Here is a 15,880-nt window from a genome sequence, read left to right as displayed (position 1 = left end):
GAAGGACTTACACGTATCCTCCCTTTTAGATCCACTTCTGATTTTGGCTCAAAAACTGCAGTGGCAGTTTTCCAAAAACTGCCAGAAAAAAACCCAAGTGTAAACTTAACCAAAAGGTGCCCTTCCAATAAGAGAGACCTGGAGCAGTTCGCAAAGGAAGAGTGGTCCAACATTCCGGCTGAGAGGTGTAAGAAGCTTATTGATGGTTATAGGAAGTGACTGATTTCAGGGTGCCAATAATTTTGTCCAGCCCATTTTTGGAGTTTGCTGTGACATTATGCCCAATTAGCTTTTTTCCCTCCCTTTTTTGGTTTAGTTCCAATACACACAAAGGGAATAAACATGTGTATAGCAAAACATGTGTTATTGCAATCCTTTTCTGTGAGAAATAATTCATTTTCTAGAGAAATTTTAGGGGTGCCAACATTTATGGCGATGACTGTACATATTTGTGTTAGAGCATGGCACTAACTTTTACATTGAAGCTTATGCCTTGTGGTATAATTGGTGTTGTTTCTATATCTAAAATTGACATCAATATGCACAAGTATAATGCACATTGTTGTTTCCAGCCAGAGCTCAATTTTGTCCCTGCCACCTCTACATCGAGCAATTCGAGTGAGCAAATTATTATAATTTTTTTTTACCTTTATTAGGAAATAAAGCCTTAACAATATGGTGATAATTGTTGTGTACAGTGTTAGGGCTTGTTCACATAGCCACTGGGCTCTATCCCCTTAAAGGAGTACTCCGGCCCTAGACTTCATATCCCCTATCCAAAGGATAGGGGAGAAGATGTCTGATCGCGGATATCCCTGCTGCACCCACTTGTCATCAGCCTCACGGAGCGAAGATCGATATACAATACAGGAGCCGGAGTATCGTGACGTCATGGCCCGCCACCTCATGACGTCACGCCCCGCACCCTCAATGCAAGTCTATGGGAGGGGGAAGGGCAGTTGTCACACCCCCTCCCATAGGCTTGCATTGAAGGGGCAAGGCATCACAAGGGGGTGGAGCTGTGACGTCACGATACTCCGGCCCCTGTATCGTGAGTCATCAGACACAGAATGATCTTCACTGATGACAAGTGGATGCAGCAGATTGTGGGCGTCCCCAGCGGTATGACCCTCGCGAATGGACATCGTATCCCCCATCCTTTGGATAGGGGATAAGATGTCTAGGGCCGGAGTACACCTTTAAGGGCCCATTTGATGGCAAAAAAGAAACTTGGAAACACCATTTTTACAATGGACACCACGATGGATCCCATTGACTTGAATCGGTCCGGTATTTTACAGGAGTCTTTTAAATGGGTTAAGCAACAAAGCTTCCTTTAGGGGAGCCCAGCAGCAGTGTGAATTTAGCCTTACTAAAAGACCAGACATGGAATTTGGATGGATCATTTGTACATAGAATTTACATAGATTCCTGACTATAATTGGGGTTAAGAATGGAATTTGAAACTGCACATTTGTTTTTTGTTTTTTTTTTTGTTTTTTTCCTTTGCATTCTTTTTCTTTACCAGATTTTCTTTGTTTCCTCAGTTTGAGATGCTTACTGGATCCCTACCTTTTCAGGGAAAAGACCGCAAAGAAACAATGACACTAATCCTAAAGTAAGTTAAAGATTTAAACAGTAATACAGTAATTGCTTTCATGGTACAAAAAAAAGTAAAAAATCTTCTAAAATCTGTTCCTTCCCCTTATACCAAAATATATTACTTGCGTACACTTATACTGCTCATGCCCAGGCTGTCCTTGGATGACAGTTATGCTGCTCACATGTGCATGGTCAAATAGACTGCAAAGGAGGCAGAAGTCAGATGTTAGTCTTTTTGTATTCTAAACTAAAATACTGTAAATGCGGACTAAGGGTTCAATAATCTATTCAGATGATGTGAAGAGAATCTGCAAAAAAATTCCCATAGTTTTCCTGCAGATTTTGCTGTGGATTTTAGTAATTCAGCAATTTCAGCGGTATGCTTTAATGTTCACATGGATTTTTTTTTTTAAAGTGTTGTAAATGGAGTTTATATTAACCCCTTAAGGACACAGCCCATTTTGACCAGTTGTACTTTGTAATGCCATTGCTCATTTTACCCTAAAATGTGTGGTAACCCCAAAAAAATTGTTTAAGGAAATTGAAACTAAAATCATAATTTAGCAAATTTGGGGGGGGGGGGGGGGGGGGGGGTTGTTTTTACACTGAGCACTTTAGGTAAAAATTACTTGTTTTCTTCTCTTCCTCAATATGATTAAAATGATACCCATGGTTACATACATTTCTATTATTGTACTACTTTTAAAAAATTAAACTTTTTTTACAAAATCAGTACGTTTAAAATTGCCCTATTTTGACCGCCTCTAACTTTGTGTGAGGGCTAATTTTTTTGCGTCGTGATCTGTAGTTTGTTTTAGTACCATGTTTGGAATATATGTGACTTTTAAATTGCTTTTTATTACATTTTTTGCAGTTTGATGTGACAAAAAAGCAGAAATTTTGGACTTTCCCTTTTTTTTCCCACTTTTTCCCTTTTTTTTTACATTTATTTTACACTTTTTTTTCCCCCATAGGGGACTATTTATAGCGATCATTAGATTGCTAATACAAGACTGCATAGGGCATAGCACTGATCAGTATTATCGGCAGTCTGCTGGGAGGCAGATCAGAGCAGAAGACCCAGGGAGACGGATGGAGGCAGGTGAGGGGACCTCCGTCCGCCATCTTGGTTGATCTGATCCCTGCGGCAATTCCGCAGGTGATCAGATCAGCCAGTTTAAGTGCCGCACTGTCGCAGATGCCGTGATCTGTATTGATCACGGCATCTGACGGGTTAATGGCAGACATCATTGCGATTGCTGATGTCCGCTCGCGGCACAGCCACACCGTAAATGTATGGCACTGTGTGCGAAGTAACGCTATGCAGCGCAGTACATTTACGGCGTGTGCCCTTAAGGGGTTTAAATGCATATGACACACATGCAGAAAGCTTTCACACAGAATTTACTGTACAAATATGTTCTGCTGTTCGATAAAGGAATTTAAATGTATTCATCTTATTCATGGTTTACCATACAGATAACATAAAAAACTGATGGTTAAAAATACTTGAAGTACATTAATCTTTAATGTGTAGATCTGTAAGCGGTGCTCAGTATTTTTCCAGATTAATTTCTTATCGTTGTTGTTTTCTAGAGCCAAATTGGGGATGCCTCAGTTTCTCAGCAGTGAAGCTCAGGGTTTGTTACGAGCTCTCTTTAAAAGAAATCCCATTAATAGGCTAGGTAAGTTTTTTGCCTGTTTGCAGGGACATGCACAGACATCTTGGGAGGCAGGGGCCCACATAAGGATGCCGCATTGCTTAGTACATACATATAGGGGAGTCAGGAGCAGTAAACCCTTAACTGTTTGCAGACCTCTATGGTGCTATACAGTACAGGTGAGGGACACTGCAGAGGGGCCAAGAGATGCAAGATTACCAGAGTGCTCCCCATCCAGCAGGGCTGTTATAGCTCCTGGACGTCTGATATTAGTGAGCTTTTCTTCTGCATGGAATGATGGAGGCATTCAGTGATTTATTAGCACCTCCACCAATCTGAGGAGGGGTTGCTCACTCTAATTCAGATGGCAGCCTGCAGTGTAGTTTGGCAGGGAGAGACATGTACAGTGTTTTGTATTCCTCCTTGTTGTATCCGGAGCACAGCTCCCAGATCTTCCTGCCCCTGCTTAGCGTCAACAAACATTGCATGCATTGTCACTCATTTTACTTCTTGCCAGGGAAAAGGGCACCTTTTTAGAATGTGCATCAATAAGGGATGGGGCTCAAGCCCCCTTTTTAGTCATCCTTTGCACATCTCTATCTACTCTGTCAAAACATTTTGCAATTGCCTTCTTATTCATTTTTTCATATTTGCTGATGGCAATTTTTTGTCTCTAAAACCATGAGGTGTAATAATTTTTATGCTGTTATTTTTGTAGGTTCTGGCACTGATGGAGCAGAAGAGATTAAGCGCCACCCATTTTTTTCCACTATTGATTGGAATGTAAGTATCAAATTAACCCCTTAAGGAAGGTTTTTTTCATTTTTGCCCTTTTCTTTTTTCCTCCTCACCTTCTAAAAATCATAATGCTTTCAATTTTCCACCTAAAAACTCATATTAGGGCTTGTTTTTTGCGCCACCAATTTTACTTTGTGATGACATCAATAATTTTACCACAAAATCTACAGCGCAACAGAAAAAAATATTTGTGGGGCTAAATTGAAAAAAAAAGTCATTTTGTAACTTTTCGGTAAAAATGACACCCTATCTTTATTCTGTAGGACCATATGATTAAAATGATACCCGACTTATATAGGTTTGATTGTTTTACTTTGGTTAAAAAATTATAACTTTATGCACAAAAACTAGTAGGTTTAAAATTTCCTCTTCTTACTCCTATAACTTTTTTATTTTTCCATATACATGGTGGTATGAGGGCTAATTTTTTGTGCCATGATCTGAAGTTTTCATCAGTAAAATTTTTGTTTTGGTGGAACTTTTTGGTCAGTTTTTAGAGTATACAAAGTGACAAAAAATATGCAATTTTGGACTTTGGTATTTTTTTAAATTTTTTTTTACATATACGCCATTGACCGTGCAGTTCAATTAACATAATATTTTTTATAGTTCGGACATTTACGCACGTGGCGATACAACGTATGTTTATTTTTATTATGTTTTAATATTTTTTATATGGAATTTAGGAAAAGGGTGTGTTTTAAGCTTTTAATAAGGAAGGGGTTAATGTGTTGTTTTTTTTACTTTTATTAAACTTTTTTTTTTTTTACACTTTGTTAGTCCCTTTAGTACTTTTAGGGGGAATCATTAGGTTACTCATACAGATCTGTGTGCTCTGCACTCGATTGATAAAGCCTGGTTCAGCCAGGCCTTATCAATGCGAGAGCCGGGACAGGACAGGATAGGATGAGAAGTAAAGCCCTCCGGCTACCTCAGCAATGGATTGCCATGCCAACCCCCCCCCCCCCCCCCCCCCCCCCCGGCAACATGATCCTCCCCACTGGACCACCAAGGAGTGTTTACAGGTTCCTTTTTAGATGTTGCTGTCAACTTTGACAGCGGCGATCTAAAGGGTTAATAGCCGCCCGCGCTTGGTCGTTAACCAGTTAAGCAATGACAGTACAATACAGCTTACACCCAGAAACAGAACACTAGATATTTCTTCTGCATTTCTAAATGTCTGTTACACTAGATTAAATCATCCAAAGAGGAAATGTTTATATTTTACTGAACCATCTACTTATGTCTTTTATTGATCGGGGAATTCATCAAATGTTGTACAAAAGTAGAGATGCCTTATGCTTATTCTAATTCACATAGTTCTTAAGGTTGAAAAAAAGACCAGAGTCAATCAAGTTCAACCTAATAACCTCATTTTGTCCCTCCTGTGTTTGATCTAGAAGAAGGCAAAAAAAAAAACCTTATGAGGCTGATGCCAATTGCCCCATACTAGGGGGGGAAAAAAATTCCTTCCCGACTCCAAATATGGCAATCAGAACTAATCCATGGATCAACGTTCTGTCCCTATAAATTTATGATCCATAACCTGTAATGTTATTACTCTCCAGAAACATGTCCAGGCCTTTTTTGAACTTTTATTGTGTTCACCATGACGACTTCCTCTGTCAGTGAGTTCCATAGTCTCTCTCTGCTCTTAGAGTAAAGAACCCTCCCCCCCCCGTCTGTGCTTGTGTAGAAACCTTCTTTCCTCGAGAGTAGAGGATGCCCCCTTGTAATGGATACAGTCCTGGGTATAAATAGATCATGGGAGAGATCTCTGTACTGCCCCCTTATGTACTTATACATAGTTATTAGGTTGTCCCTGAGCAGTTTTTTTTGTAAATTAAATAACCCTTATTTTGAAACTCTTACTGGGTACTGTAGTCCTCCCATTCCCCGTATTAAGCTGCATTCACACCTCGTTTTTGCAATACGGTTGCCGTATCCGGTTTGGTTTAAAAAAAACGTATCAAACCGTAGTGCAAACCGTATACATAGACATTTCATTGTAAACCGTATGCCAACCGGTTGTGTACGTTTTGCATAATTTACGGTTGTATACGGTTTTTAACTGTACACCAAACCATAGTCTACTACGGTTTTGTGTCCCAGTCAAAAACCGTACCCAACCTGTATACGGTTATTTTAAAATGGAGTTCTATGGTAACCGTATGTGCATACGGTTACATCCGGTTTGCACAATACGGTTTTTCATTTTTTTTCTTTTTTTGGAAATTCAATAAAAAGAAGAACTTTATTTAAAATGTTGACAAACTTTAAAACTGTATATTTTTTTTTCAAGAAAAACGTATTAAAACGTATGCAAACGTATATCCGTTTTTAAACCGTATACAGTTTAAAAATGTGAGGAGGCATATACGGTTGCATACGTTTGCATACGTTTCGGTCCGGTTCGGTGACATACGTTTTTTTAACAGAAACTGGATACAGCAACAGTATTGCAAAAACGAGATGTGAATGCAGCCTTACTCTGGTTGTCCTTCTTTGAACCTTCTCCAGCTCTACTATATCTTTCTTGTACACTGGTGGCCAGTACTGTACACAGTATTCTATGTGTGGTCTGAATAGTGATTTGTACAGCGGTAGAATTATTTCCTTGTCGTGAGCATCTATGCCCCTTTTAATGCATTCCATGATTCTATTTGCCCTGGCAGCAGCTGCCTGACACTTGTTAATACAAGTAAATTTACTGTTTTACCATTTAAGAAATACTCCCAGCCTTGATTTTTTTTCTCCCCATGTGCATAGCCTTACATTTATCAATGTTGAACCTCATCTGCCACTTCCCAGCCCAAACCTCCAACCTATCCAGATCTGTTTGTTACAGGGCACCGTCCTCTATTGTGGTAACCACTTTACAGAACTTGGTGTCATCTGCAAAGATTGATACTTTACTATACAACCCCTAAACAAGGTCATTAATAAATATATAAAAAAGAATAGGACCCAAGACTAGCTCACTCAGAGTATGTACCATTAATAACCACCCTCTGTTTCCTATCACTGAGCCAGTTACTTACACACATCCTCCCCCAGCCCAATCATTCAAATTTTATGTACCAATCTTTTATTTGGCACTGTATCAAATGCTTTGGAAATCAAGAAAAACGATATCCTGCGATTCACCCTGGTCCAGTCTAGAGCTCACCTGCTCATAAAAGCTGATCAGGTTAGTTTGACAGGACCGAACCCTCATAAACCCATGCTGATATGGATTTATTTTCATTCAGATTCTCCAAAATAGCATCTTTAAGAAAACCCTCAGTTTACTTACAACGGAGGTTAAACTAACAGGCCTATAATTCCCAGCATCACTGTTTGCCCCCTTTTTGAATATTGGCGCCACATTGGCTATGCCACAGTTCTGGGGAACAGACTCTGTCACTATAGAGTCCTTGAATATTAGAAATACGGGTCTGTCTATTACATTACTTAGAACTCGGGGACGAATGCCATTGGGACCTGGTGATTTGTCTATTTAGATTTTTTGTAATCAGGACTGTACTTCTTCCTGTGTTAGACAGGTGAAATGTACTGGGGGGTTTATTCTGCTGTATTTTACCTGGCATTTCATTTTCCTCTGTGAACACAGTGGAGAAGAGTGTATTTAATATACTCTTTTTTTTCTTATCCCCATCTATAAGTTCTCCCTCGTCACTTTTTAAAGGACCAACGCTTTCATTTTAACCTTTTTTACATAGTAAAAGAATATAGTTAAAAAAACATTTTGGGGTTAGTTTTACTCTCTTTGTCAATGAGTCCTTCTGTCTCCACTTTTGCTGCTTTTATCTGATTTTACATATGTTATTTTTTCTCAATAGCTTTTTAGTGCTCCTTCACTACCTTCCTGTTTTAGTAGCTTAAATGCTTTTTTATCATTTATTGCCCACTTTACATTTTTATTCATCCACTGTATTAGACAGCAGCAGAAACAGGCACAATACATTATATCAGTGTGCCATTTTTAAGACCAAAAGTTTTTTTTTTTACAGTATGAGCAGTAAGACTATGCCAAAAGAAGTGATCGTGTTGAACTCACTACTAAAGGACTACTAAAAGAGCCTTGATAACTTCCTTGTGTGCGTTTAGGTTGTGTTCACATAACTATTTTTACATCTGTCAAATGTATTGTTGAAACAGATGGCCTAATATTATATGAAATGAAATGCTAAAAAATCAAATTGAAGCTGACTAAAAATTGTATCTGTCAGATTTATGGCTTTATCAGCTACTGAACATGTGTACAAAAACTAAATTGTGCACGATGAAACCAATTAAAACTTGCAATGATATGACTAAATCCAATTTACATAGACGGTAATGTAAAAAAACAATCTGATACAATTTAAATCCTTTTTGAATATGGATGAAAAATCTTAGTCAACCCTGATTCCCCATCTGACAAAAAAAAAAAAATGGGCAAAAATGTAAACGTACCAAAACTGGTGCATTTGTGAGATTTGTCATTAAAAGTCAATGGATATGTCCAGATTTACAATTCTATATGAATTTCAAGGATAAAATCATATGAACTTGATGGATGCAAAAATCATGATGTGAATGCAGCCTAAGAATACAAGTTGCATTTGAACTACTGTATATTGCTGTGTTAGATTTTTGGAAATGTTTGTTAATCTAGAGATTTATCCTGAATGGAGCCAGAAATAAATTTTGCTTCCTAAGATAAGAAAAATTGGCTTTTCCCTCATGGGGGTTGTGCCTTCCTCTGTAAAATCTTTGCAGGTTAATCGGCTGAATTTGAGTTAGTAACAGTTTGTAAGCCCAAAAAAAGACATAATACATTTAGAGTTGGGTCACATGGAGCGCATCCAGAGCATATTTTACGCTGTGGAATCACCCTGTATATCAACCTGCTCTATAACATGATGCCTGCAGATTGGACTACACTTTCAGTGTGGCAGGTTCCCTTTAAGAGTAGGGTCACGCAGAGTTCTTCTACAGCTTATTTCATGCTGCAGATGTGCCAGTAGCAGTCACAAGAGTGACCTCCCTGCTGTGGCTGGGAAGCTCTCTGTTTGCTCGTAGCAGTGGATTTCCCACTGTAGACACAGTGCCTGCTCGTAGCAGATGCACAGCCGAAAATCTGCTGCTATGAGCGGACACACAGAGCTACTCGGTCGCAGCAGGGGGCTCGCTTTTGTGACTGCTACTGGCGCATCTGCAGCATGAAATAAGCTGTGGAAGCACTCTGCGTGACCCTACTCTTAAAGGGAACTTGTCACATTGAAAGTGTAGACCAATCTGCAGGCATCATGCTATAGAACAGGTTGATATACAAGGTGATTCAAAAAGGATGATGCAAAAGTTTAGGCCTGTAGTTAAAGCAAAATCAGTGGTAAATGGTCAGTGACTGAAAATTATACCAAAACTGTCTCAGTTGCCCATAGCAGCCAATCACAGCACAGCTTTAATTTTGAAGAAATGTTCTTACATAGTGTAACATAAGAGAAGAACAAGCTTTTTGCATGTTACAGTTGAACTACTGCCTAGACATGTGCCATCTCACCAGTAGAAATCGCTTTAAAAATTCGTAGTGTATAGATAAAACTTGGATAGATAGTGTGTGTATTTTCATGTCAATTCATGTTCTCTTGGTTACGAATACTGAGGCAAAAATGTTTCACCATACTTTTTCAATTACCCTGTATGATTTTGTGGGATAAATTCAAGGATAACTTGCCAATTATTCATGTAACTCTCTGCTCATTCTATGGACAATCCTACTCAGTGATTGACTCTGCTCTATATGCATACTTATACACACACAATTTTTAGTCACTGAGTAGGACCTCCCACATGACTACTTAGCTCAGAATGATTGGAGAATTACATGAATAAATGACACGTTATGTAAATAGGACGGCTGCTGTTGCTCTTGCTGTAAAGCATATCTTTAAGTGCTGTTAAAAATAGCAGGTAAGATGACAGATCCCGTAATAATGTAAAAAAAATTAATAAAACTAATTACTATTAGAAAATAGAAACTGAACAGAAAAAATAACTTGTTGCAGTATCTGGCTCTCATCAGTAAAAACAAAATAAAAAGAATAATGAATGAATAAATAAATAGCCAAAGTGATACATTCCCTTTAAATTACCTCTTTCTACTTTTCTATCCACAGAAACTGTACCGTCGAGAGATCAGTCCGCCCTTTAAACCAGCAGTTTCACAGCCAGATGACACCTATTACTTTGACAAAGAATTCACATCGCGAACTCCAAAAGGTAATATTTTCCCCCTTCTTCTCCATAAACACAAACTCGATACTGCTTACTAATGTAGCATTGAAAACTATATATTGCTTTCATTCAGCTGTTTGATCATTTGGTACAGTGGCTTGGGAACTATAGGTTGGCTCCTAGGGTGCCTGTATGCACTTGTCAGCTGTTGACAGTTGTATTTACTATCACACACTTGTTATATCACAGGTATCTTAAAATTATTTCTCATTAGCATAAGAGTAAGAACCATGGGGGAGATTTATAAAAACCTGTGTAGAGGAAGAATGGTGAAGTGGCCCATAGCAACCAATCAGATTGCTTCTTTCATTTTTCAGAGGCCTATTTAAAAATAAAAGAAGCGATCTGATTGGTTTCTATGGGCAAATGCACCACTCTTCCTCTGCACAGGTTTTGATAAATCTACCCCATATTACTGCCATATGTTCTTTTTAGCATTCCTTTGGCTTCTTTCACACTGCTGGCAGTATACGGCAGTGTGACGGCCGTCGGGAGAGCCAGGCAGAATAGTGGGAGAAAAATTACTGCTTGTGACGTCTTTTTCTCCCGCTATTCATAACAGCGCCCGGCGGCCCCATAATAGTAAATGGTAGTCCCCGGGACCCATTGTTGCCCATTGCTACCCATCATGAGAACGGCCGTTAAAGTCGGAAAAAAAAACAGCAGTGTAAAAGGGGCCTTTCCCTTGTAATGACTGCAGACTTGTCAAATCTAAATGTTGGTAAGGTTCAGAAAAGGATGAAAATCATGCCTGAAACTAGACAGACCCTATAACAGCCAGTGAGGTTCGTTGGGCACTGTCTGTGTTCGGCATTCTGCTGATCCAGCACTAGTGGTATATTCCTTATCTTGCGCCTACAACGGAGCAGAATAATACATCTCTATCAAGATTTCTAAACCAGGCCTAATGTAACACACAGTAACTGTATTATTGAATATTGGGCAGACTAGTTGGGCCAAATGGTTCTCATCTGCCGACACATTCTATGTTTCAATGAATGGTTAATTATATTTGTGAAATATTTCTGCTTATCATGACTGACTTCACAAACTGATTTTACCAAACTTTGTGTGTTTTTGTAAGATTTAGTAGAGACAGCTGTGTGCGTTAACCCCTTAACGACCACGGACATAAATGTACGTCCTGGTTTGGCGTGACTTCCTGCACCCCGACGTACATTCACGTCCTGTGTATGACCGCGAGCATCTGAGCGGTGCCCGCGTCATACACGGCAGGTTCCAGCTGCTAGCAACAGCCGGGGACCCGCCCGTAATGGCCGACATCCGCAATCGCGCGGATGTCGGCCATTAACCCTTCAGATGCCGTGATTAATACAGATCACGGCATCTGCGGCATTGCGGTACTTTGAATGGATGATCAGATCGCCCGCAGCGCTGCCGCGGCGATCCGATCATCCAGCATGGCGGCCGGAGGTCCCCTCACCTGGCTCCGGCCGTCTCCTGGGGTCTTCTGCTCTGGTCTGAGATCAAGCAGACCAGAGCAGAAGATAACCGATAATACTGAGCAGTGCTGTGTCCTATTCATAGCACTGCACAGTATTAGCAATCAAATTATTGCTATAGATAGTCCCCTATGGGGACATAAAAAGTGTAAAAAAATAAAAATAAAAGTTGAAAAATGTAAAAATTTTAAGTAAAAAAATGTGAAAAATCCCCTCCCCCAATGAAAATGAAAATTGTCAATTTTTCCCATTTTACCCCCAAAAAGCGTACATTTTTTTTAACTAAACATATTTGGTATCGCCACCTGCGTAAATGTCCGAACTATCAAAATATAATGTTAATGATCCCGTACGGGGAACAGCGTAAACGTAAAAAAAATAAAGTCCAAAAATGCAGCTTTTTTGTCGCATTTTATTAAAAAAAATTAATAAAAAATTATTTAAAAGTTTTATATATGCAAATGTGGTAGCTAAAAAAAAAAAGTACAGATGACTGTGCAAAAAATGAGCCCTCATACCGCCCTATATACGCAAAAATGAAAAAGTTATAGGTGGTCAAAATAGGGCGCTTTTAGATTACTGACTTTCTACAAAAAGTTTTAGATTTTTTTTAAGCGGTACAAAAATATAAAAGTATCTAGCCATGGGTATCATTCTAATCGTATTGATCCACAGAATAAGAACACATGTCATTTTTACCGTAAATTGTACAGTATGAAAACGAACCCCTACTAAATGTGCAAAATTTTGGTTTTCGTTTAAATTTCCTCCCTAAAAAAATTTTTTTTGGGGTTCGCCGTACACTTTATAGTAAAATGAGAGGTTTCATTACAAAGTACAATTGGACACGCAAAAACATGCCCTTATATGGGTCTGTAGATGGAAATATAAAAGAGTTATGGATTTTAGAAGGCGAGGAGGAAAAAACAAAAACGCAAAAATAAAATTGGCCTGGTCCTTAAGGTGAAAATGGGCTTGGTCCTTAAGGGCTTAAAGCATTGCAACATACATGTGCAGTTGTAGAACCACCTGCCATTGTTGGCCCAATATTGCATGTAGTAAAAGTTTATCCAATGTTACATTTTCCATCAGCTCCTAGCTATCTTAATAATTTTTTCCTGACAACAGAAGGGGCTTATATATATTTTTTATAGAGATCTTTGGAAAGTAGCAACATGCAGGATACATGTAAGCTTCCTTTAGCATGATAGCTGAGAGGAAAATATTGTTGGAGTTTGAATGTTCTTCCAGTTTGCTTTGTTTTCTTCTGGATACTCCAATGTCTTGCCATACTCTAAAAACATACTGACTTGGAATTTACGTTTTGAGCTCTATTTGGGGACAGGGGCTGTTGTCAGCAATGACAATCAATATATGTTGCCTCTATATAAATTAATAACGTAAAATCCTTTCTTAAACAGATTCCCCTGGAATTCCTCCCAGCGCAGGAGCTCATCAGCTCTTCCGTGGCTTTAGTTTTGTGGCTCCTGTATTGGGCGAGGTGGATGGAAAAGACTCTACCCCTCCAGTACTTTCTGTACCAAAGGTAACCGTAACATTTGTCTATAGAAGTTGGTAATTTCTTATCCTTGGCATTTTGTCACACAATGTAATGCATTTTCTCTCCATGATATTGATATTTTATAGATATACACTAAAAATGCTGTATTCAGTGATGTCTACACGGTACGGGAGACTATTGGCACAGGTTCCTACTCTGTATGCAAGCGTTGTGTTCACAAGGGGACAAATATGGAATATGCTGTAAAGGTAAAGTAATGGCAATTTAAGCTGATATTTTTCTTGTACTTATATTTTTACTGCCTGCATTCAAGTTACATTTTAGGCAAAGTCAGGGACATTTTTAGGAAGTGTATTTGCTCCAAAATATTTTTCCTCCAGTTAAGCTTAAATGCACCAAAAATGTGCCAATTTTGATGCAAATTTCCAGCATAAAACTAAGCCAACTTACAGAAGGAACAAACCTTTAGTGTAGAAAATCTAAGAATACACCAGATTTTCAACAGTGACTTTGGCAGAAACATCTTGACTGTTTAGTTTAAGCTTCTTTTCACACCACATCAGTGGTGTTCTTTAACTGAATGCATTGCAGAATCTCCAAGTGCACACAGCAAACATACCCATATACCCCAGTCACCCAACAGATGCCAGAAAGGTGCCTTTTTTTAGCCTCTGTTCATGTGGTTTCTAGTGTATTTGTTTTTCTGCTGGTTGGAATAATGCAGACCTCTAAGCCATTAGTAAAAGAAGAAAAAAAAGTAAATAGGGTCCCCTCCAGGCTATTGTTCTCATGTCCATAGGGCTTGCTGTAAAGCATATCTCTAAATGCAGTTATACTTTCATTTTCATCCAGCCTGTCATACGGAGGGGAATGCTGAGTGATCTCTACATAAATGGAAATGTTAGAATATTGTTAGAATATTATTGGGTTTAGTGGTCAAGGTGAAAGTTGCTAGACTTTAGGTTGTCTTTTAATGAAGATAGTAGTGAGGAAAATACAAAAAACTAACCAAATGTTTAACATTGAGACCTAATTGAAATGATTACTGTCATTTCAAATAGTTTTCAGCTATGTGATAGCATATGTGATTCCTATCAAAATGGCTTCTTACCTCAGAAAAACATAGTCTTGACCATTAGGACCATGAGGTCTTCCTTCTCTGCAGTCTGCTGTTCACTGCCTGTTAGCAGAAATCAGTCTCTAGTAACAGTTAGATTAAAACAGAACAAAAAAAGTGGGTGTGGGGCTTAGAATGTGCTCTGTGCAAGAGAGGGAGCCTGTGTTATGTACCTGCTGAAGATGATACACATTGTGCCTGAAAGATAAATCAAGGCTTCCTTTTCATCTCTCACCACCCATAAAGCTTAGGGCAGCTGTCCCATGTGTAAATACCATGTATCTCCACAGTGCTGTAGTGTATTCTCCCACTCATTTAAGCTTCTCGGCAGCAGTTGTTCAGTCCTTAGTATAACCCCTTTCTATGTGTACTATGTAAATCAATTCCCCCCCCAGGCAGCGGGTCCACAACCACAGTACCGATCCCTTCCTAAATAAGTGAGGGACAGTCTCAGGTCAAAACAATTAACTACAAAAACTGACAAAAGTCAGGAACAGTTGGAGGCACACAAAAACTAACAGAAATAAACCTAAACACACACACACACACACACACACACACACACACACACACACTGAACCAAAGTCAACAAGCCAAGTCAAAGCCAGGAGGGAACGGAGTACAATAACAAAGAGCCAAAGGGTAGTCAAGAGCCAAGCCAAAAAGTAACAGAACCAGATAAGACAATATAAGTACAGAAGTAGCTAGTTTCACTCACAAGAACTTTCACAGGCAAGGAGTAACTGAGAAAGACTTCCTTATATATCCCTGCAGAAAGATTCTAATTTGTGAGGCATAGTCCCAGCAACAGAATAAACAGAGCTAGAAAGAATTAACCCTATGGGTTCTGGCAGAACCATTCATCACATAATCTCTATTAAACATGCTCTTTTTTTTTCTAATTTCAGACATGCTCTACAATAAAGAAATCTAGAAAGCTTTAAGTAGTCCAGTCAGTCTTGATAAGTACTTTATTTCACTCTATGGCTGTCCCCTAAACCTTGCATTGTCTTCTCAACTCTTTTTTTACTGCAGATAATAGATAAAACCAAGAGGGACCCATCAGAAGAAATAGAGATTTTACGCAGATACGGTCAACATCCCAACATAATTACACTAAAGGATGTGAGTACTAACTCCATTTATACACAGTATAGTTACATGGTGGCACAGAAATTGCAGATAAAGCAGCACCTTCAGGATTATAACCTTCTCATCATGAGCAAGTATTAATAAATAAAAATGTAAAACAGGTTTATGAAGAGGGAAATAGTGTCCACCTGGTGACAGAGCTTATGAGAGGGGGAGAACTGCTTGACAGAATTTTACGTCAGAAGTTTTTCTCTGAAAGAGAAGCCTGTGCTGTTCTCCTGACCATCTGCAAGACGGTGGAATATCTTCACTCGCAAGGGGTGAGAATATCACGTGCACAGAA

General features: G+C 38.9%; 1 protein-coding gene across 6 annotated transcripts in view; it reads left to right on the top strand.

Annotated features, from left to right (window-relative positions):
- RPS6KA1 (ribosomal protein S6 kinase A1) overlaps window positions 1–15,880 on the top strand; it is a 160,001-nt gene that overhangs the window by 129,131 nt on the left and 14,990 nt on the right. For all 6 annotated transcript variants that reach the window (XM_056557420.1, XM_056557419.1, XM_056557418.1 and 3 more), the window contains 8 exons: window positions 1,548–1,618; window positions 3,199–3,287; window positions 3,982–4,046; window positions 10,226–10,328; window positions 13,228–13,352; window positions 13,454–13,576; window positions 15,481–15,570; window positions 15,699–15,857. In XM_056557420.1, coding sequence (XP_056413395.1) covers window positions 1,548–1,618; window positions 3,199–3,287; window positions 3,982–4,046; window positions 10,226–10,328; window positions 13,228–13,352; window positions 13,454–13,576; window positions 15,481–15,570; window positions 15,699–15,857 — 825 coding nt within the window. The remainder of the gene's footprint in view (window positions 1–1,547; window positions 1,619–3,198; window positions 3,288–3,981; window positions 4,047–10,225; window positions 10,329–13,227; window positions 13,353–13,453; window positions 13,577–15,480; window positions 15,571–15,698; window positions 15,858–15,880) is intronic.

The sequence above is a fragment of the Hyla sarda genome, chromosome 2, assembly GCF_029499605.1.
Source record: "Hyla sarda isolate aHylSar1 chromosome 2, aHylSar1.hap1, whole genome shotgun sequence".
NCBI classification, from domain to species: domain Eukaryota; kingdom Metazoa; phylum Chordata; class Amphibia; order Anura; family Hylidae; genus Hyla; species Hyla sarda.
The sequence above is the reverse complement of the archived record's forward strand: the minus strand, read 5'-3'. Positions and strand labels throughout refer to the sequence as shown.